General features: G+C 32.6%; 2 protein-coding genes across 4 annotated transcripts in view; one reads left to right on the plus strand and one right to left on the minus strand.

Moving 5' to 3' along the window:
* Positions 1–2101: 2101 nt before the first annotated feature.
* Positions 2102–10012, plus strand: LOC124532521 (probable phosphoserine aminotransferase). The gene is made up of 8 exons (XM_047107451.1): positions 2102–2262; positions 2350–2480; positions 4209–4324; positions 6163–6324; positions 8044–8138; positions 8293–8462; positions 9256–9516; positions 9629–10012. The coding sequence occupies exons 1-8, from the start codon at positions 2212–2214 to the stop codon at positions 9732–9734; spliced, it is 1092 nt and encodes a 363-aa protein (XP_046963407.1). The 5' UTR covers positions 2102–2211; the 3' UTR covers positions 9735–10012.
* A 2406-nt stretch (positions 10013–12418) lies between these two features.
* Positions 12419–23976, minus strand: part of LOC124532531 (sushi, von Willebrand factor type A, EGF and pentraxin domain-containing protein 1) — a 59432-nt gene continuing 47874 nt past the window's right edge. Inside the window, exons 15-36 of one of the 3 annotated variants that reach the window (XM_047107475.1) lie at positions 23365–23858; positions 23064–23277; positions 22482–22952; positions 21554–22395; positions 20590–21473; positions 20085–20464; positions 19837–20002; positions 19508–19759; positions 18854–19395; positions 18557–18769; positions 18318–18473; positions 18099–18240; positions 17616–17687; positions 17113–17303; positions 16858–17031; positions 16450–16626; positions 15981–16142; positions 15739–15863; positions 14823–14973; positions 14241–14439; positions 13828–14144; positions 12419–13450 (exon numbers count right to left, since the gene is read on the minus strand). In XM_047107475.1, coding sequence (XP_046963431.1) covers positions 13419–13450; positions 13828–14144; positions 14241–14439; positions 14823–14973; positions 15739–15863; positions 15981–16142; positions 16450–16626; positions 16858–17031; positions 17113–17303; positions 17616–17687; positions 18099–18240; positions 18318–18473; positions 18557–18769; positions 18854–19395; positions 19508–19759; positions 19837–20002; positions 20085–20464; positions 20590–21473; positions 21554–22395; positions 22482–22952; positions 23064–23277; positions 23365–23858 — 6356 coding nt within the window. In that variant the 3' untranslated portion in view covers positions 12419–13418. Of the gene's footprint in view, positions 13451–13818; positions 14145–14240; positions 14440–14822; positions 14974–15738; positions 15864–15980; positions 16143–16449; positions 16627–16857; positions 17032–17112; positions 17304–17615; positions 17688–18098; positions 18241–18317; positions 18474–18556; positions 18770–18853; positions 19396–19507; positions 19760–19836; positions 20003–20084; positions 20465–20589; positions 21474–21553; positions 22396–22481; positions 22953–23063; positions 23278–23364; positions 23859–23976 lie in introns of all 3 variants that reach the window. The other 2 variants (XM_047107474.1, XM_047107476.1) reach the window with 2 other exon arrangements.

The raw sequence follows: 23976 nt of genomic DNA on the forward strand, positions 1-23976 counted from the left end.
AAAGACGTGGTAAATATGATATTCATAACTTGTTTGTACATTACTTTAAAACGGTACAACTTCTAAAACGGTACATTCTATTTAAAAAAAAAAAAGTGATTTAGCCATTTGTCAATTGTTTCTAAACGACACTGTCTCATTAATTTGAGTAGAACAGTATACAATATATTTATAGTAAATCACTCCTCTTTCTCATTCTTCTTTAATATTCAAACCATTTCATTGTGACCGTCTCTGTCAGTTAAAGCAATGTGAGGTAAACAGAAATTTATTTTGTTATATTTTCCTTAAACTTTTTCTTAGTGTATTAATAAAAATGAATGAATGTTTTATTTATTTTTATGCCTCTTATATAGATATATACTATGTTAGTAAGGAATAGTTATAGGCGACAAAACTTACATAATAGTTCATCTTCATAGTACCCATGAGTAATGTCTTATCTAAGTGAAATATTCATGCATTAATTTTATTATCTATTGCATGTGCCTTATACCCACGTTTTACGTTTAAAGTTTACAGCAATACGTATAAATATTACTTTACTTATCAACATACTTATTAATAGCTATGTAAATTCATAACAATCTGCCTTATGGGATCAGGTGAAATTATTTCTGATCAAGACCGTTTTAAAAATACCCTAATTATATTATTTGAATTAGTATATAAAGTGATATTAAAGTTCTCGACTATTTTATAATATTAATATGATTTAACATATGTACGTAATACCTATATTGTTTTGTTCATAGGCAATTTGTAATAATCAAACATTGAACAAAAATAATTTTGAGTACCTTGATAACATTATTTGCGTAATTGCGTATGCCATAGTAGAATTTAAATTATCTTGAGGTTCACTTTCTAAGTTACTGCTCATACTATTTTTATTTAAATAATAAATTAGATTTATGGGATATAAATTTTCTTAGTTCAAAATTTATAAAAAATTAAAAAGAACTTCAAAGTGAATTTACTGTTTAAATAAATTAAAGTTGTATTGTATCTGTTTAGTTGCGAAGTTGTAAATGTAAATACATTTCTTTTATATTTATTTCGAATAAATACAGAATTAGATTGGCTTATCGGATCGAGGACTTGAAGAGGTTCACTAAGAATTGTTACGGATTTGACTTAGGTTTTTACGTAAAGCGAAATATCTAAAAGGATTTATTTTAAATGTATATTGTGTCGCACGTTTGAAGTAAGCTTAAGATATTTTTTTATATAGAACATCTATATATTTTTTTATTATATTTGTTTCTTTTACTTACAAAATGAGGTAGCGACTGTTTATATTATGCGCGTGTTTTTATTAAATTGACGTAATACAATAACCGGTCAAATAAAAAATAAATTTATGTAAAATATATTTATGAATATAAATCGTAAAATACGCTTCAAAAGTATAGGAAAGAGTATTTCATTGTGTTATCTTAGAATCGTAAACTTTTGGGTTGTGTTATAATAGTTAATTCGTATCTTAGATAATTAGAAATATTTCTTGTCAATGTTGGAGTTTAATAATTAAGTATGAAATTTGATTTGGTGATGAAACAGTAGCGGCTGTGTGCTCAATATAATCGTGCTATAGGTACCTGTAGATATTTATGTAAGTGCGACAACCTGTTATCGAAAACAAACTCGTTTGTCCTGAAACAGGTACTACACTAAATAAATATAAATACCTAAAATATGAATAGTGATGGAGATAAACATATTTTGCGTCTGTTTAGTTACATTTACAATAATACGAAAAATAGAATTATATGTCCTTGATTAGATTAATTAAAATATACCATCGGCTTGGCTAACTTCGGTGGGTAATGTGTTGGACTTCTGATCAATCAGATAACCTTCTAGTAATTCTTCTTTCTTATTTTTGAAACAGAATGAGTAGGTGTCCCATAACATTTAATAAATATATATGTGTACAACAGGATTTTTTAAAATTCATAATGTTGAATTATTGTTAAATAAATAGAAAATCTTTTCAAAAAATCTATTCCAGCCTGACGTAATAGCATATTTTTATAGCGTAACGAGTAGGATAGTTATCACAATATTATCATTTATTGTATGAAACGTTCTTTATATAGCAAATAAATTCATCGCGTCAAACTACTTATTCGGACGAAGACCAGTTGTTAGTGATAACTTATACGGGGAACTCGTGTCGTTCGTTTTACAAACTTTATTTTAATAATCATGTCTAAAATACACAACTTCGGCGCAGGCCCGGCTAAATTGCCAGAAGAGGTAAGTTGACGATTGTCATAAATAAGTTTGTGAGTTGTAAATATTACTTGATTTGAGGACTTACTGTGTGTCAATGACTTGTTCTAGGTGTACGACATACTAAAGAATGAATTCACTAACTTCGATGGTACGGGAATTAGTTTATTGGAGACCAGTCACCGTTCACCGACGTATTTTAAATTAAATAAAGACGTACAAGATGTTGTAAGAAGATTATTGTGAGTATACAGTGGTTTTTAATATAATTTATTGCTCAGTTTAAAATTCCGTAGTTACGTGTATGTGTAAAGTACCAATTTGAATAGTGAATTCGAATTCGTCGTTTACATTTTGATATAGCATCGAAAAATACTATAAACTTTCGGAGACCCTAAAAATTATATAAATGATGAAAAATTTCGAGCACTTTTTCAAATTAATGCGAGTAATTTGTTTTTCGAAAGACCTCGTTAGGTCTTTAGAGGTCTCGTGACAATATTAAGAACAAATAATTTGTAATACAATTTTGCGATTGTTAGAAATAATGGTAATTGAAATCCAGTAGTCACGAAATAAATAGCTGGTTTCATCTTTGCTTTGAATAATTTTATTATTTCATTTGCATTGTACTCAATGTTTTAATTACATTTAAATTTTAAAACAGCCACTGTGTCCATCACGGACTACTGTTAAGAACTCATCCTTAGACAGAAGATTTCATGGTGTCAAGAATAGTTTTTAAATACACGGCTAACTTGAAAGTCGTTGTTTTTAAGATATTTTAAGTCGTAACGCTGTAATTAACGATAAGTTAAAAGGTCAACTCGGCATAATATTAGTGACAGTAGTTCAAAAGTAATGTTTTTGATGACATCACATGTGTACATTTTCAGTAATGTCTTGAATATTCATTATTCATATAAAATTTATTTAAAATAAATAAATTCTAAATACTATTCATAAATAAATCATATTTATCTAGTTTTATCCGGCATATAACTTTACAAGGAAAATTAACATTCATACAAATTAATTAAACCCAATGTAAACATTGTCAAATAATGAATATGTTCGAATTTACTCGTTTATGTCGTACAATGATCTTTGGTTGATTGCGAATTGTGTTGACTGTGACCGAATCGTTCCATTTATAAAAAAAAAATGTATGTATTTATATTTGAACAATTGTATTCTTTGAACTCTAGTACTCCAAGTAATTTTCGAGCTAAGAAACGTTGTATAGATTTGTTAAATAACGTTATATCTTGAAATTCCTACTGTAAATAAATATACTTTATTTATATTAGCGGGAATTGTTGACATTATTTACTATCAAGAATTAATTCCTGATCGATTATTTGTCAAGTTCGATTAGATTCCATTTACCCGATTTAGCGTGATTAAATAAAAACAACCTTATTGCAATTTTAAAACGATCTACGCTCGCGTTTTTGGTTGTTGGTTGTCATGTGTTGGCCAAAAAGGAAGCCTATGTCCTTTCTTAGACTTCAAGTGAGTTTCGTACCAAATTTCATCAAATTCGTTTTAGCGGTCGCGAAAGAGCGACAGACAAACTGACAGCTACTTTCACATTTATAATATTAATATAGATTTGTTATTTTTCAATTTTCAAACACCAAAATAACTTGGCTTATTAAAACAAACACGTTATATACTTATAAATTCAGTGTATATGTTACTTGTTGTGGTGATAGATTGAAAAGTATCTTGAAACTATACAAACATACATTACAACAACTCGCATTTTATCTAAATGTCATCAAAATTCTTTGAACGTCATTTGTTTATTTTATTACATTTTAGACTAAATTTGTTACAATAAATAATAAGCACGTCCATTTTAAATATATTGGCACTTATTTAATAGTCTTAAATTTTAAATATATTTGCATTTGTTTGTAAGCACTAATAAGAATATTTAACTATCATTTATATTTATTTTCCAGAAATGTTCCAGACAATTACAAGATTCTCTTCTTGTCTGGAGGTGGTCAGGGTCAATTTGCAGCAGTACCATTGAACCTGATATCCAGAACTGGAACAGCAGACTATGTAGTTACAGGTAAATTATTTAAGCACGCTAAGGGCCCTTCCTTTTGAGAACGAGTCTGAGATTTCTACCATACTAGCCCCAATGCTAATAGGTATATTTTTATGCGTGTAAGTGTTATCACGATGTTTTCTTTTACCGAGAAGCACATGATGGATTAACACAAATTAAGCACTCGAAAATTCAGTGATGATTGACAGGGCTTGAAACCGCAATCATAGGTTAAATTCACGTGATTTAACAATTAGAGCATATCGGCTACTTCTAATTAAAACATATTTAAACCAAATGTTATAATACGCAAAGGTCAAATAGGGTTAACTGATTGAAAAAATACCCGCTTATCTTGTGATATTTAATATTCAATCACAAAATAAATTTGTTTTAAATTTGGCGATACAGTAACTTCTGTTGTATTAAGAATTAAAATTTTGGTATAAAATATGGTACGGTATTCTTTTTTGGTCATGTGTCATCATTTTGAAAATTTTAATACAGCGTGTTAAACTTATGTTGTTAACAGATATTATGATATAAACAAACATTGATGAGGTTAAAACTATAATAATGAAGTAATAAATTGTATGTGATCAACACAAACGAATTAGCGCTCGTGATGAAGTATGTAAATAATTTGCATTGCTAATAACATTAGGCGCTAGTTAAGGAAGGAAAAGCTTATGATTTATTTCACAACCTCGTGTTTTGACTAAAGATGTTATGTTTATATAATAACAATATAGATCGGGGTTTTATCTATCGGGGGTTTTATATATTACTATAGTTTGCCCAGTGGGCAAAAATTCACAATAATAATTATTAACTAATTGAGGAAAGAGTATGTTTATGAATATATTTTATTCATAACCCAGAAGTAGGTCAATAGCTACACAACAAAAAAGAAGAGCAAAAAATTTACATACAATATAACGCACTAGTTGTTTTGCGAAATTATTTGTCAAAATTGCCGCCCGTACCGGCTCAATACTGGTAATGACAAATCGGAGCGTTAATTTCTTCATTTTAGAATACTAGTCAATCAATGTTATTCTAATAAACAGATATGTTATATCCATACTAAACAACAGAAAAAAGTGTGCCGCGCCGGGGACCGTTTATTTTAGTTTATTTTTACATTTCGTTTAAAAGTAATAAGAATAGCTTGATAAAATCAATAAGTAAAAGGGATAACCAGATGTTTTAATTACGCAAAACGTATTAATACGTAATTATGATGTATTATAACGTATTACTACGTAAAACGACTAAAGCAATCGTCCCAATTAGGACGTTATCTAGTCTTCAGTTTTTGCGCGTTAATGACATATCTCTTTAATAGAACATCATTGTAGTCAATCCTTGATACTCATTAACGGCCAAATAAAATCTCACCTGTGATTGAGATATCTGTTACTAGACAGCATTGGGCGCCAATTCTACTTACCAATTGGTAGTTTATCGCAATCGTATCGAAACGTTATCGTTGCCGGTTAGCGAATTTCCTATCTTATGAATACATCGATCTAGTTGCGGTTCGTTCGAAGTTGGATTTGATCATAACAATAAGTAATAGTTCGAAGTTACATGTCAGTCGATTTGATTTCATACAAATAGTAAACTTCAACGATTGAATAAATTATGAAAACACTCTCTAAGCATATGGAACTGTTTTTTTTGCCTAATTTTACATACACAAAGAGAACGATATATTGGAATGTATAATGTATATACGTAATATATTTAACATTCAAATAAATAAATATATATCGATAAAACTAGAAGTAGTTCCAGTATTATCGATGAAAGTAATCTTTTAGTACATTGTTGGTAACACATTTTTTTCTTTCAAGGTACATGGTCCGCAAAAGCTGCGAAAGAAGCGAAGAAATACGGCAAAGTGAACTTGGTATTGCCGGCCACTGATCGTTATGTCGACATACCTGACCAGTCTACATGGAACCTCGACCCTAACGCTTCATATGTACACATTTGCACAAATGAGACCATTCACGGTAAGCATACGACGTGGTAGTTAAGAAAATAATGAAAAGAATTCATATAAAAGGCTCGTCTCGTTAGGCATAAGCACTCCTCGCCTTTTAAGGAGAAGGATTCGCGGTTGAATACGCAACGATGCTCCCTAGATTGACGGCGATATTTGAGCTTCAGAATTTCGTTAAGAAACAATATACCTGATATTAAATATTACAAGGGATCATTTGAAATAAGATAAAAAATATTGGGGATATTATGAAATAACAAGTTAAGACTTAACAAGTTAAGACTTAAGGTAGTTATTTCAGTGTAATTACTTAAAAAAGGAACCGTGAATGAGAATTTTGTTACTCATTGGCATAAGTGCTAAATTTTCTTAAGTTGTTATAATATAATGGAAGTGTCTTAATTATTTCATATAGCAAAGTCCTTCCATTGATACTTGAACATTGTTTAAACAACATAATATTCACTAAGTACCGCCACATATACCTGCATATTATGTACACCATTTGTTAGTACCTTATTATTCCAGGTTGATATATTTGTAATAGATACTCATACATTTGAAAAAAAAGCGTATTTACATTATGAAATGGAGTTGTTTTGTTAAGATTAGGAATTAGTGCCTTTTCAAGATTTCATATTAACTCACCGATATACCTACCCGTAACTAAATGTTGGTTGATAGTACTTATTGAAATACAAAAAAACATGTTTATGTGATTATGGAATTTTATTTATCAGATAACAAATAAATAAAGCAGATAAAGTAAAGTAACAGTCTGTAAATTTCCCACTGCTGGGATAAGGCCTCCTCTTCCATTAAGGAGAGGACTTGGAACATATACCACCACGCTTTTCCAATGCGGGTTAGTGGAATGCATGCAAACATGTGGCAGAATTTCGATGAAATTAGACACATGCAGGTTTCCCCACGATGTTTTCTTTCACCACCGAGCACGAGATGAATTATAAACACAAATTAAGCACATATATAGTGGCGCTTGCCTGGGTTCGAACCCGCAATCATCGGTTAAGTTGCTAACCTAACCTAACCAAACCACTGGGCCATCTCAGCTCATATTTTATTTTATAAAGCAGATATTTTACGACAATTTGAAAAGAGTTAAATATTAATAGTCATTGTTTTCTTTGTTTAATGCAAAGCTTATACGATAAATGTAGTTTATTTAAATCCATTAACTGTGTAAATACCGGCTGTGGTAGCCTTTCAATATGAATAATTATCTTACGCGAGTGCTTAATGTAAATAGTGAAATGCAACGAAAACAAGCTGATAGTCTGATTAAATGAAATTTACATAAATGTTGCTCGCTTCATTTCTGCTTCTTGTCATAAAAGAAGATTTCTATATGCCTGTATTTTTGATAGACTCTGATATAAAATCGGTTCTTAAACGGCGCCACATGTAGTATTATTAATTAAGAAACTATCAAATTCTAGATTACTTGGCAGTAGGGCTCTGTATGTGCACGCCTGGGTAGGTTATCTGTCAACTCTTTTAATTTCCAGGGTTGGTGATGGCATTGGCGATGTAAGGAATGATTAATATTTTTTACATCGTTAATGTTTTTAGGCGGTAGTGATTAGTCGACCTATTACAAATTTAAAGAATCTATCGAATTTGAAAATTATATTATTTACCAATAATAATAAAAATAATCTTCACTTTTTGAAGTTTAGGTATAAAATGAATGAATTAATTGTTTTAGGTATTGAATTTGATTTCATACCTGACACGAAAGGAGTACCTCTGGTTGCTGATATGTCTTCAAATTTCATGTCAAAGAAAGTTGATGTATCCAAGGTCAGTAACAAAAGAAAAACAATCTTTATCGTATTTATTATTCAGATATAATTGCTGACAAATATTACGATAAGCGAATTGAAAATAAAAATATAATAAGTAAAAGTAAATATAGCATCGTGAATGCCAAACTATTTAATTTTTTTTTTCATAGTTTGGAGTTATCTACGGTGGTGCCCAAAAGAACATTGGTACAGCGGGTATAGCTCTTGTGATCGTCAGAGAAGATCTCCTCAACCAAGCGTTACCGATTTGTCCTTCAATTCTAGATTGGACTGCAAATTCCAAGGCCGATTCTATACTCAACACACCACCTATGTTTGCGTATGTACTATATTCCCAAACATAATACATTCTATCACAATATAGTTCAACGTATCTCATACGACTAAACACAAATTAATTATATGTATACAGATCAAAATATATATATAGTAGTAGTAATATTAATTATTATTCAAATAATGAACTTAAGATATTATGTTGACTGATAAACTAGCATAATTTCTGGTTCGTATTGTATTTCCTATGTACCCTATAGATATGTTAACTCACGAAGGCGGACACTCCATTTAAATTATCTGCATGCATTAACAAAGAAAAAACCTAAGATGAGATTTGTATTTATTTGTTTATATGTTGCATTTATTTTTACATTATAGTCACGCACACTAAGAAACCTTGTAAGCATGACTACCCTTACCAATGAACGCCAATAATTTCGCTTCATGTTTGGCGGCTTCGCGAGTGCATAGATCTATTCCTACGATCAGTATAAGCAAAGGACCGACGGTTGAATATTTTAAGATTTACCCATATAATGTACAATGTCTATAGCATGCGGTACATCTCTAAATATGGAAAACTCGTAAAGCCGTTTGTTCTGTGCGTGATATCTCTACGGCCGACTTGGATTACCGTCTCATCGGCCTTTGATAATATTCATAAGGGAATAGAGAGTATCTATGAAGCTTGCACACGCAAGTGTAGGTACACTATAAAGACTTCGTCGCAATTTGTTAGTCTGTGAAATAGCCATTGTAGTCATCATCAAGTGCGGTCAAGAGAAAATAACATCATGTAAACATTTCAGTAATGCATGCTTTAAATATTTCAGGATCCAAGTTATGGGAAGAGTTCTACAATGGATCGAAAGATTAGGTGGTTTGGACAGAATGGCCGAATTAGCTAACAAGAAATCATCTTTGATTTACGACATAATCGAACAATCGAATGGCTTTTATTACGCACCTGTCGCCAAGAACGTTAGGAGCAAAATGAACATTCCGTTCAGGATAGGTAAAGCTGATGAGGCCTTAGAGAAAGAGTTCTTGAAAGGTGCAGAGGCCTTAAACCTCATCCAACTTAAAGGACACAGGTGAGAATTGACTGCTGCATTATTACCTATGTCTTAAATAGACCTTTTGTTTGTTTTTTAGATTCGGATATTTTCTAAGTTATGATTATTTAACCATGCTTTTATGATAAAGGGACGTTGGCGGAATACGTGCATCTACTTATAATGCAGTCACAGTGGAAGAAGTGGAGACCTTAGCGAAATACATGAAAGAATTCTACAAGAAGCATGCTAAGTAAATTCTAATACTAACCCTTGTATTTATAAAGCAACAATAAAATATTCACTAACTAACAACAGTAAGATAAATTTATCTTGTATAAACAAGTTAATCCACTTAAAAGTTTTTAAAAGTTATTAATTGATAAATACAATTGTGTTAATTAGCACTTTCACGGTTTAATTGTCTCGAACCTATAATAATAAATTGTTATTATTTTAATATATTTATACGATTGGCTGTGTTTAAATTTCCATTTTATTAAGCTTGCTCATCTAGTTTATATTTAATCACAAATAGAATAAGATACAACTCTTTATACGCCGTTTATGGTGTTGGAAATAAAGGTAGAAATAGAATTATTTTATATCAAGTTTTTACATTTTAAAATATCATACTTGTCGAACCAAACTTTTTCTTGCCGCGAGAATTAATGTACAGTCAGGGTAAGAAAACCTTCGTTAGTTTTCAAATTTGTCCTTTGCATTTATTACCTTTTGAATCTACTAGTAAACATCAAATCATTGAGGCGTTATATATCATTATCGATCGGTAAAGCAGATTATACAGCTCATACTGAGCACATGAAAGTAGATCTTAAGGTGACGAACCTTTTCTTACCCCGACTGTACCTATGTGCTTGGATATGTGAAACCCAAAATAATACTCGGAGTGAAACCTAATAAACACGTTTTGTTAATTATCATATTCATCATTATATTTATGTAAGAAAAAATGCTCAGTACCACCCACTTAGATATATTTTAAATACAGTTTTACTTATTTATCGTAATCTTTCATATGAACGAGTTGAACTGTTTTTTAAGTATTGTCATACAAGTATTTGAATAAAACATAAAATTTTATTTCATTGATAGTTTATCTCATTTTGTGTATCTATCCTTTATTATAAGATATCTTGCTTGGTGATTGAAAAAGGTGTTTTTGAATAATTTATTTAAATACGGTATTATCAAATTGATTACGAATTAAAATTAGGTGCTCTATATAATGTTGATATCATTGAAACATTTTTTTCATGTTGTTACGGATACACGCAAAAATGTTGCTATCAAAATTTCATATTATAGGAATTTATGGTGTAACACATCGCTATCACTAGAACTCTGTAACGATAACTTTATATTATTAAACATACATATTTTAAAATGTGTAGCTTATTAAGGAATACTAGTCTGAAAGAAAATCATAGTACCGATTTTTAAGAGACGATTACAAAATTAATTTGATCTGCTAAAAACAGACTTTAATGCTTGCATGTAGGTACACATAATATATTTATGCGACTTTAAAAAAAGTAGTGTTCTCAATTCGACCTGTATATATATTTTTTAATCTTTTAATGAAATATAATAACATTGAAATACCAATAATTTTAAGCTAACTTTGAATAAAATTAGTTCAATAAATATAATTGATAGACATATGTAGTAAATTACAATATATATACATACAGTGCGAAAGCAGTGATGTGGCGTTGAAAAAAAATTATACCCTAGCCTATAACTATAAGGTTTTCTTTTTATAAGTTTCATTTATGGAGATCTCTAGGTTCTAGCCCTAGGTATCTAGCCCTCCTTTTTATTCGGCCTTGAGTTAATGATTCAAAAGGTAAATAACAGAACACGTATTTTCGCAAAGCGAAATGGACATATCGCATCAGCAATTGCCCTATATCTATAAACATCTTTGAATCATATCTCTGCCCAGATAACGGCTGTAAGAATAACTAACCTTCAATAAGATAATACTAATGTTAGTAATGTTCTAAGATAAGTAATTTTGCTTGTCAACAGACGAGTATATAATGATAAGTCGAATTCTAATGCTATTCTGATTGTCTTATCAATATAATCGCCGCGACAGCATTAAAGGTGGAATAATTCCTATCTTTCTATATTTTTAAGTAATATAATTGACATTGAACTTAAATTTTTTCATTATCTCTAGATTATGACATGTTATTTTTGGCGCTGTAGAGTCAAGTTTAAGGACAAAAATGTAATAAAAAAAATTCTCCAAACAAACAATTCTCCAAAGTATTATTTTTTACATACATTTAATTACACACGAAAATACTAAAACCAAAGCCAATAAATCCTTTATTTTGCAATTTATATTGGTAACCTTTTTTTCACATCGTACACGACAGGTAAAAGCGGATCGAGGTTGAATTTTCTACAACGAAAAACAATTTTGTCAAAATCTAATGTAAACGTTACTCTATTTCTCAAAATGGCGTGATAATTTTTATCATTAATTTTAGGTGCTATTATTATGAATTGTTTTTTAGAAATTGTATTAATAAATTTATTTAATAATGCAATAACATCACGCAAATTTTAAGTATCAATAAACTTACTAAAATTTTTATTTAAAAAAAAATAGACTATGGAGTATTATTATTAGGTTTTCTGTTATTGAATTAAAAGAAGAGCCGTTATATATTTCCTGGCACGACGATTTGTGGCACACAACAGTACTGAGTATTGTATTAAATTTAATCTTTTGGCACATTTTAACCTAGACTGTCTATAAAGATATATATTCGATAAAACCTCCTTTCAGTAAGATCTTTGGAATGCATTATGTGATTTATATACAAAAAATAGGTTATCAAGGGATATTAGAAGTAATATTTTAAAAGGGATTCATTTAATTGGTATTGAAATGAAACGTGTGTTAATCAATACGTAATGTTAATTTATTTTCTTTGTAAACATATTACTGTTAAAGTAATCACTAAAGTGGTAATAATTGTGATGGGATACAAACCACGCACGAAATCAATGAGTATTATAAAAAAATATTATAATTTCAATGTTTATTAATATTCATCATGAGTTCTTAAACTTCATAAATTGGACGGTTTATTTAAAATAACATAATAATCATGTTCCCGTATCATATCAGATTAAATTATATTCACTTTATAAAAAACATTCTATACATTCTTTCATAATATACAACCACACACATTTTTACATATTATATTGATATAAAATACAGTAAGTACAGTCCGGTTTATAATACAAAACGTAAAAATTTAACTTATAATATCAACACAACATTTATGAATCGATCGTCGCTTTCGCAACGCTCAATGCTCATAGCTTACACCTAAAATAAACGTAGAATTATAATTAACGCATTTGAGGTCTACTATAAATATACAAAAATATTATAAAGTATATTTACACTTTGTTGTAAGAGCTATAATTGCATCTGATTGTCTATCTTGTTATAATGTAAAATTCAAATGATAGACCTGCATTTCCGTTATGGCTTTTGCCTAAAATATTTGAGCATTTCATTTTTGTTGATCGTAATCTCAGAACATCAACACATTCACTGTTTCCTGTCAAATAATCTTATGGCCGTTATGTTGTCGCTATAAAATTTTGCTCGAGCGCTTAAAGTGATTTGTGGTATACAAATGTTACGTTTGGTGGGGCTGCATGCTAAACAGTGAGTGTGTTAATCTACATAATTTAAATTAAACTAATTAATAAAGCTAGGAGAGTACAAAATTCTATAAAAATATCTCTCGGTAAAATAACCGATATAATTAAGTCCATAAAAAGTTGTAATTGTATAACAAGGCACCGAGAGTTGAAACTAATACGACATAGTATTATGTAAGTTTGACCAGAATACGACAAAACGCAGTCCTCCGATATGTTTATTGACCCTCACTGTCGCTGTCACTCTTATCTGAAACGAAACGAGCGTGTTAATGTTGCATCATTGTGATGTCGTCATGCAAATTGTTTATTATGTCTTCATAATAACAACGCGGCGAAATAATTTATGTACATAAATGAAATAATTTGAATTATTGGCGAATGCTGATACCATGCAACATCATTTGAAATAGATGAATAATTCAGTGCGAGTCAATATTTTAATATTGTGCGATAATTGATTTCTGTACAAATATAATAAAAAGTTTAACTATTTGAAGTTTAGATGATATATGATCCGTAAAAGTATATTACAGGTAACAAACTAATAAAGCGATGACGTGTAATGCTGCTTAAGAAAACGAAGTGCGCACTAATCTAAGTGCTCCAAATACCAACCTTTCTTACCCGGATACGCATGCCTTTTTAATCTGTCATATAGATCCTCCTTCGTTCCATAGATGCTGGCATTCGATCGTGCTAAGCTATTCATTTTTCCGTTCATCCCGTTATGCAAACTCTCTTTCATATACGTTTCGTTGTAGAAGTTAGGCATTTCCCAGCCGTCTTCTTCATCGTCATAGTAATGGGCGTAAGTGGAGTGGTGTGATGGCGCAATAGACTCCGCATACGGAGTGTGCGCTCCGTAATAGAAGTTCACTTGAGATCCGTTTTGGTCTATAGCCGGTGTCAGTGTTTTCTTTGGTTCTCTCTTCTTAGTTGATCTATTTAACGGTACAAAAAAAATACATGTAAAGTTAAGGCTAATTTATAATTATTAAAATTAAATATGTCTTATAGAAACTATAAAAGATTTTAACCTCGCACAAATCATCCAGACGAGAAGTACAAGGAATATTATGAAGATCACTCCGCCCGCTACACCACTAGCAATGTACGCGAATTCGCTCTTGTCTCTGCAATGGCGACCTGTGAAGGAACCGGCGCAGCGACAGGAAGGTTCACCACGTGCGTCTTTTACACACTCACCACCGTTATCGCAGAAGTCCTGGCAAACGTCTGGAAATAAAAATAAAAATATATGACCTCTTTGGGAGGTGGCACGGATATATGATACTGAAAATTTTACGTGAGAAAATCACTAGAATTAATTTTTTTTCATTACTAAAATAAACCCATTCAGACGAAAATATATTAAATTTTTAATTGCGATTCAATTTCTGATATAAACAAAACCTTTATTTATTATAACTTATATCATATGTATATAAGATCAATAATATATAGTTAAGCTAATTGTAATTTTCTTTATTCTAAGAGTATTTTTAGTGAATATACTAGTAATATAATAGTAATAAGATGTATTTTTATTACAATTTTGTTTTAATTATCGATTATAAGATTATTGCTAATGATTATTAAATTGTAAATTTAAGACTTACCAACACACACTTTTCCAGTTCCATTAAAACCAGGTTTACATTGGCATTTAAATTCGCTGGTTTCAGGTATCAGCAAGCAATAGGCGTTGGTGTCGCAGTGCATCTCGGGACCCAAGATTTCGCATGGATTCGTGCAGTCGGATTCTGATGTCTAATAAAAAAAAATTAACAACGTTGTTATTTTTTGTTTTGCTTTGTCTTTTGGTGGTTTTATTTTTAATATATTTTATTTAGGGTAGCACAAAATGATGCTCCACAATGATGTTTGTGTATTTGATAGTAAATAACAGAGTTCCTTAGTTACTATAGATTAATCTATGAAGTGAAGTGAGACTGTGCTGAGACTATATTAGTTGCGGTGCTTCATATATGAAAATTTGACTTGATTGTGACAATATTTAGTTATTTTGTCAAGTATATTGAACGCGGCGTTGCGTAGTTCTTGTTAATAGTCAATAATGAGGCCCAGGAGCTAATTGTGTAAATGCTTAAATAAACAATAATCAACGTTTGTAAATAGACACACGTAATAGGTATAGTATTCACTCTGATTTCTATTTGGTTCATTTATTCGAACTACACAATTTCGGAACACGCCAATCAAACTCAATTTGTAAATAAGTGTCTCATATGACTGATTGTCAATCTATATTATTCGCGTGCGCTCCAATTTATTTTTATTTAAGACGGAGGAATAAATTTCCTACCAATACATTGGCACACTCATTCTACATCACATAGGAATACAGTCATCCTACTTTATATTAAAATATAGGAGAATATCAGTATTCATAAAATTTTTTGCAGTAGGAACCTGTATTCTATCTTGATGTTAAATAAATCACAAAAGGGCACAATGAATATACGAAGTTCCTTATTTCGTCAGCTTTGTATTAGTAAAGTAAGTAATAATTACCGCGCCCGGTCCCTTGGTACTGGTGTTGATCGGGCAAGGAATACATAGCGACTGTTGCATTTCGGACTGGTATGTTCCTTTCTTACATTGTATGCACGTATTCAAAGTCGCGTTGAGGTAGGAACCTGTAATTTAATGGCATAAATTAAATATTAAAACGTCATCGATCATTATTTACTAAAATAACGAGGTTGAAAATAGTAAAGTTTTGGAAATTTTTTTATTGAATTCGGGTAATTTACCTGCTTTGCACACAGGAAGTGAACATTGGTCAGGTGATGCTGCACCAGCTTGAGGTGTGGTGGTGCCCGAGGGGCACGGCGCACATGCTGCGCCAGAGCCGTTGGCGCGCCACGTGCCGCGCGGGCAAGGCTCGCATCCACCATCACTGCTCAGTTGCTCGCCTGAAATTTTAATAGTTATCTCGTGACACTACGACTAACGCACGTTTTTATGTTAAAGACGTGAAACGCACACGTAGAATTTGCATATAAAATTTAATTATTAAAAAAATTGATATGTTACTAATAACGGATATCGTATGGGAAGGTTTTTTTTTTAAATTTGAACAATTTCCATTATACTATTTGCCGGTTACAATAATCGTTAAATTGACCTATCACTTTAGTTCTTTTATTCAGCTTAAATACACTCTTAGCAATAAACAAAGAGGAAAACATAGATAGATAGAATAATTAAAACAATATTTACCTGATGGGCAATCGTCTCTACATTCAGCAGCCGATACTGCCTCAGTGGCTCGTGTTGTTTGGCCCCTTGGACAGGCAATGCAAGAGAAAGCTCCTTCGCGGGGTTGATAAGAACCATGACCGCAAGGCCTGCATAGTTCTGCTTCTGCATCGTAGAATTTGCCAGCAGCGCACCTCTCTATATTTGACATCAGGAAAGAATATTTATATGATTGTAATTTATTATAAAAAACCTTTTATTTTGTTTTTACTTGTTTGAATTGTAGGACATGAAAGGTTAAAATGTATCAGATTGTTAATGACATTTAGTAATAAGTTTTCAAGTTAAGGGTAATAAGTCCAACAAGTGAATGATAGAGAATACAAAATTTCATAACATTATTACAATTTTTAATTGCGATAAATTCACCTTTACAATCAGCTGCACTTCTAGCGCCTGCAGCTTGGGTGACACCTGATTGTCCAGCAATAGCAGGGCAGGGAGTACATTGCAACTGACCAGCTTCAGATTGATAAGATCCCGCAGGGCATGGCTGGCACGAATCACTCGCAGCATCAAGGTAAGTACCCACAGCACAAGACACTATAAATAAATAATGTTGTCATATAAATATTGGAATAAAATGAAAAATACTTTATTGTATTCAAGGTTCTAAGAACTTACCACAGTCAGGTGCCATAACAACTTGTCCACTTGGACAGGCATAGTCTGATTCGAGTTTAAGACTGGCCGGATCTGGTACAGTATTTGGAAGTATATTTCGTACATCGAATTGTTCGTCTTCGAGGATAAGTTTCTCCAGCAATCGTTTAACAGTAGATCGTTCATTGTTACCATTGTTGATTACTGGGTCGCTGTAAAGTTTAATTTTGTATTTATCATATATGTATGTGAATAATAATAAACATTTGTATGTCTTTAAATGTAAATCTTAGCTGAAACATATCAGAAATCGTATTTGGTGTATGGGTTTTTAAAAATAATATAATTGAACACAACCAGGTATTTTCACTTAGATTACGAAATGCCTTTTGATTGATTGAAGATTGGGAATTAAACTTCATTGTCACAGAATTTGTAAATAAATACCTATAAACCGTTTGAATCTGTATTGATTAGTGTTTATTTAAACACTATGTGCTAGGTGCAATGAAACTATGACTTACTTGACAGCCGGAAAAGATAGTTCGATGCTGTATGTGTCTCCGGCTTGACGGCCTTCTCTATTGCTTCGTGTCCTAGGTGCCAAATAAAAGTCATGCAATAGTGTATGAAGGAAAACATGCGAAATTGATTAAATTTATTATTGTTTGAAACATTTTGTGCTGTACTGTTATAAACTTGTAAATACAGTCTCTATAGTGATGTAGTGACTCGTTAAAACTATTATAATAGAAGTGCACTAAAATACAAAAAGTTCGATCTTCTAGCACCTATGCCAAGATTTGAAACTTTCAATATAATTGTTAAAGTTGTGTAGTGACTCGTTACAACTATTAAAATAGAAGTGCACTAAAATACAAAGAAGTTTAATCTTCTAACAGCTACGCCAACACCTAAGTTATAGTATAGTTTATTTTCTGGCGCTACGAAATCTACTTCTAAGTTATGACAAATTACATTTATTCTAATATTTGCTTAAAACTTACTCTTCTACAGGTATTATAGCATCAAGTACGTAGGTGTCTTTTGAGGTTGCCGTGGGAGGAGAAGACACTTGTCTAGTTTGTCGGACGTTAGCGCGATGATCACACTTCACATTAATATCCAATTCCTTACACTCCCTTGTACCTAAAATTAATGTTATATGTGACAAAATATTTTTCTGTTTTATTCTTTATATTAATGAAGATATAATCATTACTCACCATCAACAGCGTATGAGCAGAAGCTCCAATCTCTGTTAAGTTGGTTAATAGCACTGCGAACTTTTTGTCGGAGTACTGCTTGTCCAGCGTCATTACAGAGTACAGAACTTGGGAATAACATGGAAATTTTAAAGACTCGTTGTGCAGGAGAAGCCGCTGTAATAATAACAACAATAAATATCAATATGTCACATTTATAAATAATCCGACAAGTATTTATTTTAGCGTGATAAACTTACGTGAGCAAGCTGGATATACAAGTGGTAATGACGGGTCGTTTGTAGGCCTCCAAAATCCTTCAGCCCCACATGTATAGAATGGCGGTACAGGTTGAGAAAATCTCAATCCATCGCGACATGCAATTTCACACACCTTAAATTGACCACCTGCACCCCAATCGCGACACGATTGATATCCACCCAGAGGATCAGGCATTGCCGGACAAAATTCAGCTAAAATTAAAACAAAATACAACATTAAAATCGACGTTTCTATGGCTGCTATTAAAAAAAGATATCCATATTATCTATACTTACATAAGACTGTTACTTTGAAAGTACACGTTGCGGCATTTCCAGCAGCGTCATAGGCTATATATGCTATATCGTATGCACCCCAGGCAAGGTTTTGTCCAGGTTGATGTCCAGATTTTTCAACTACTCGTGTTACACCAACAATATCACTAAATACAGGCATATCCCAGCTAACGACAGAAGACCCATTTTTGGCGATAACCCAAAGATCACCAGGACATCTTTCTACTTTTGGAGGTTCCTTATCGACTTGTAGTTGTTGGCATTTCGATCCAGTGTAGCCATTTGGACAGACTCTTTGTCCACAGTGAGATGGCACGATTCTCTCAACACCACCGACAGTATCTTCGTATCCTGCCCAAGTCAACACTAAGCCGCTATAAAGAACAGGTTCAGTCCTACAGTCTCGAACTTGTTTCTGAATTTCATTTGTTACGTCAAGAGCACGGTTCCATATTTGTACTTTTGTTAAATGTCCTTGGAAGCCTGATTCAGTGTACGCTTTAGGATTGTCTGATTGTGGTTTTCCTAAAGTTACCCAAACACTGTAAAAAAAGATTATAAAATAAAATATGAATTATAGAGTTTTTACTTATAATGTCTTATAAATAAATATTATCGCTCTTCTTGTTTTAATATTAAAAATATAATGCTTACTATGATGGTAATGATTTCCCGCTGCCATAGCCTTCAAGTTTACTTGCAATTAAACCTTCCGTTATAAGAGTTAATTCTCCGCCATTACTACCGTCCCAAACTAAGGCCACATGATGCCATTGTCCATCATTGACTGTTGCAAATTCACCAAAACTTAAATAAACATCTTGGAGTTCAGGGAAAAGAGATACTTGTACACCGTTTGAATGAGCTTGTATGATTGTTCTTCTATTGAGAGCTATTTGTGAATTGCTGAAACAAAAACAATATTTTTTAGCAAATAGTAGGTACTTGTTTTAAGCAACGAAGTAAAAAAAGCAAGGACTTACCTCACGCCATAAGCAGTAAAGAAGATACCTCCTTCATCTTGCTGTGTATATTGTACCCACATTGCAATAGTTAGACTATCAGCAGATCCGGTTGCGAATGGTACCACTTGAGCAGCACTGGACCGCATTGGATCACTGAAGTAGAGATCATAATCCACGCTGATAGCTATTTCAGTTAAAAAATAAAAAAAAACGTTTTATAAAAATAATATTCTTTAGCTATTTTATTTATTGCATTATTTACTTACTTTTTCTACAATCATCTCCCGTTAGATTAAATGGACATTGACAATAGAATCTGCCTGGTAAATCTATGCAAGTTGCCGATGGTGGACAAGAGTTTTCTTTACAGTCAATGATATCTTCATCGCAGTTTTTGCCTGTGAATCCAGGAGCGCAGATACAAGAATATCCTTCCCCTTCGTCCATACATGTAGCACCGTTTTGGCAAAGGCCTGCTTCACAAGCATCGAATTCATATTGACAACCAATGCCCATATAGTCTAGTGAACAGGTGCAATTTAGACCCGAGCCAAAATCTTGGCATTTCCCGCCATGCATGCAAGGACTACCGATACATCTCTCAGGTGCAGTTTCACACTGCTTACCATCGGTTCCACTAGGACAACTGTAATATAAAAATAAAAATATTAGAAATTTTAAAAAATATTGGCAATGGTAGATAAAGTATTTGAAAAAAGTAATATAATTTTCGTTAAAATATGCGAAAATTACATCTTTATTTTTACTTACACACAGAAATAGTCTTGGAAGAGATCTATGCATTTAGCGTTATTCTGACAGGGTAAATTCATACAGTTTCCAATATCTCGCTCACATCGTTTACCAGTCCATCCCGGTTGACAAGTACATTTATAATCACCGACTTCATCTTTACAGGAACCGCCATTAAAGCATGGATCGGAAGCACAATCATCAATATTAGTTTCACACATTTCGCCTGTGAATCCTTCACGACATTCACATTTAAATTTGTTGTCTAAGTCAATACATTTTTCGGTTCCCGCTGGATTGCACGGTTCATTGAGACATTCATCTATTGCTGATTCACATTGCAGTCCGATAAATCCTGGTCGGCATTTGCAAGTGAATCCATCAATTTGATCCACACATGTTGCTCCGTTTTGACAAGGATCAGAAGCACAATCATCGATGGTATGTTGACATCTCTTGCCTGTATATCCAGGTTCACAGCTACAAGTAAAATCGTCTATGGTATCTATACAGCGACCACCATTCTCGCAAGGTGAAATTACACATTCATTGATATTAATATCACATGATGGCCCAGTCCAACCTGGATCACAAACACATTGATGAACAAACAGTTTGTCAACACAAATACCATGTTTACATGGTGCAGTAGAGCATAGGTCTATTTTTTCATGACACCGTTTTCCAGTGAAACCAGGGGGACAAGCACAGCTGAAGTCATTGACTAAATCAGTGCAAGGGGCACCAAGAAGACAAGGTTTTTCAACACAGTCATTTGTGTTAGTTTCACAGAGTTGTCCTTCCCACCCTGGTAAGCATTCACATTTGAATCTTCCTTGTTGGAGAGCTGTACATGACGCTCCATTTTTACAAGGATTTCCATTTGCTGAACATGGGTCAATCTAAAATAATAAAACAAGGTTTGAATAAATAAGTCCTAATAAATGAGTTATTGTTAACAAAACATTAAAAAAAGTCTTACCGAGATATCGCAATCGATTCCAGTATAGCCAGACCTACACAAACAAGTATAATTATTAAATCCAGGTTCGTCTTTGCACATGGCACGTTCTGGACAGGTATCATTTTTGCAGTCAGTTCTCTCTTCTTGACAATTAATACCTCCGTAACCCGTGGGACATGAGCATCTATATCCTTGTGGTAGATCAATGCATTTACCTCCGTTATAACAAGGTTGACTTTCGCACTCATCAATATCTATTTCACACCTTCGTCCAGAAAATCCAGCTGGACAATAACATTGAACACCATGTCCTTTTGGCACACACAGTCCACCATGTTGACATGCACTGTTTGAACATTCAACTGGTAGGCATTCTTCTAATCCTGAAGCACCTGTGCTTACAGTTTTCATGTTTGTGGGACATTCCATGCATAAAGTTTGGCCAATTGAGTTTTGATAGAAATTTCTTGGACATTGTGAGCATGGAGCTAAACCAGTCGGTGAATAAGTACCTGATGCACATTTTGCTCTACATTTGTCTTTGCCAGCAGCAGCTGGTTGATATGTGTAGGTGTTGACCGGACATGCTTGGCAATCTTTAAATCCTCCTAAGGGAGGCTCACCGGTATAACTATTTCTTGGACATTCTAGACATGGAACCAATCCTGTCGGAGAATATGTTCCATAGCCGCATACAGGTACGCAATCAGTTAAATCTTTTGATCCTTCTTCTCTTGTGAAAGTTCCTTGAGGACATTTAAGGCATGAGCCTTGTCGGGCTTGGTTCTGGAAATATCCTCTTGGACACATTGTGCATGTTTTTTGTTTTTCACCAGCAAAGGTACCAGCGGGGCAATGCACTGCAAATCAGATACAATTTGAAAATTTAATCAATCACAAATTACAATATTTAGTATTGATATAAGATATATGAAATAATACTTACAACATCTGGGTACATCATTAGTATCCATATTAAGTACTTCACCGACGCTACATGTAAAACCACGTGTTATAGAGCTTCTTATAGCTCTTAATGGTGGGCATTGATTACCAATTGAAGAAACGTTAAGTACTGGCTCAATCAGTGCGCTTGCGTAAGGTACCGAGAGATCAAATATAAGATTCAACGTTGATCCACAAAGATCATACAATTGAGTTTGTCTAATTGCTGGAATTATAGCTAAGACAAAGTCCATTTTCACAACGTTTTCATCTAGCAGACTAGGCATTGCTTTAACGAATGTAACATTAATATTTACGTTTACTGCAGAACAACGCTGTGAAAGTCTCTCATTTAATATGTTATCATATTGAGCAAGTAAATCTTTGTACTGTGGTAAGCATGCGTTTGAAACAGCTCCAAGAGCTCGATATTGTACACTTGCTACAACGTGGTATGCAGCTTGTTGGGTATCTAGAAAAGAAATAATAAAGTTAAGTGAAAGTGAAAATTCTAATAAGTATCATATTTCTACATATGAAGCAAAATTGATGTATAAATATTAAAAATTTATAGATATCTTACTTTCAGAGACACAATCTGGCACTACAGCAGAAGGGACCCATTGACGTTTTGTTTCACATACAAACGTTTTGACTGGTTCACCATCGGTAAATCTAAATCCAGGACTGCACGTTGCTATACATTGAATTCCTCTATCTCCAGGCAAACAGTTTATTGCTCCGTGCGCTGGTGGCATAAGTTCCCAATCAACGCAAGGTGTAGCTTGAACAGAAACCTAAAATTACAGTAGAAAAATTAAAAATAAATTCATTTCATTTTCTTACACATCGTACGCGACTTTGCAAATTATTGTCAAATGTACCTGGAAGTTACATTGAGCCTTGTTTCCGTATTTATCAGAAGCTATAACTGTTACATTTTCATAGCCGCGTATTGGGATAACTGCTCTTTCTGGTATAAACTTCAAGATAACTTCTCCGGAAGCATCAGTAGCATTAATTCTTCTCCTCGTATCATTGAAATTGACAGCGTAACTGTCTTGTTTGTCTACTAGCTCAATAACGTAACTTTGAGGGCAGCTTAATTTTGGTGGTGTATAATCTGGTACTGTTATATTAACTTCGCAAATAGCAACATTGCCATCGAAGTCAAAGGCTACATATCGTACAACCATATTATGAAAAACTTGTATCGGAGTTCTAAAATGTTGTGGTGTAACTTCTAATCGAGCAATAGCGCCAGAATTATCAGTAGCCGTTGGTTCTGTAAAATTGACTGGCAGGAGGCCTCCATTTACATCAGTTTGCACTAAAATAGGATGTTGAGGGCAATTCTGGAATACTGGTGGCTCGTTATCTGAAAAAAAATCACATTAAATTAATTACATTTAATGTCAGTTACTTGAGATATCAGAATCAATTAAGATAAAAATGAAATGCATTAAAACTTATCATTTCAGATGGATTAAAATACA

This window comes from Vanessa cardui, chromosome 9, assembly GCF_905220365.1.
Source record: "Vanessa cardui chromosome 9, ilVanCard2.1, whole genome shotgun sequence".
NCBI classification, from domain to species: domain Eukaryota; kingdom Metazoa; phylum Arthropoda; class Insecta; order Lepidoptera; family Nymphalidae; genus Vanessa; species Vanessa cardui.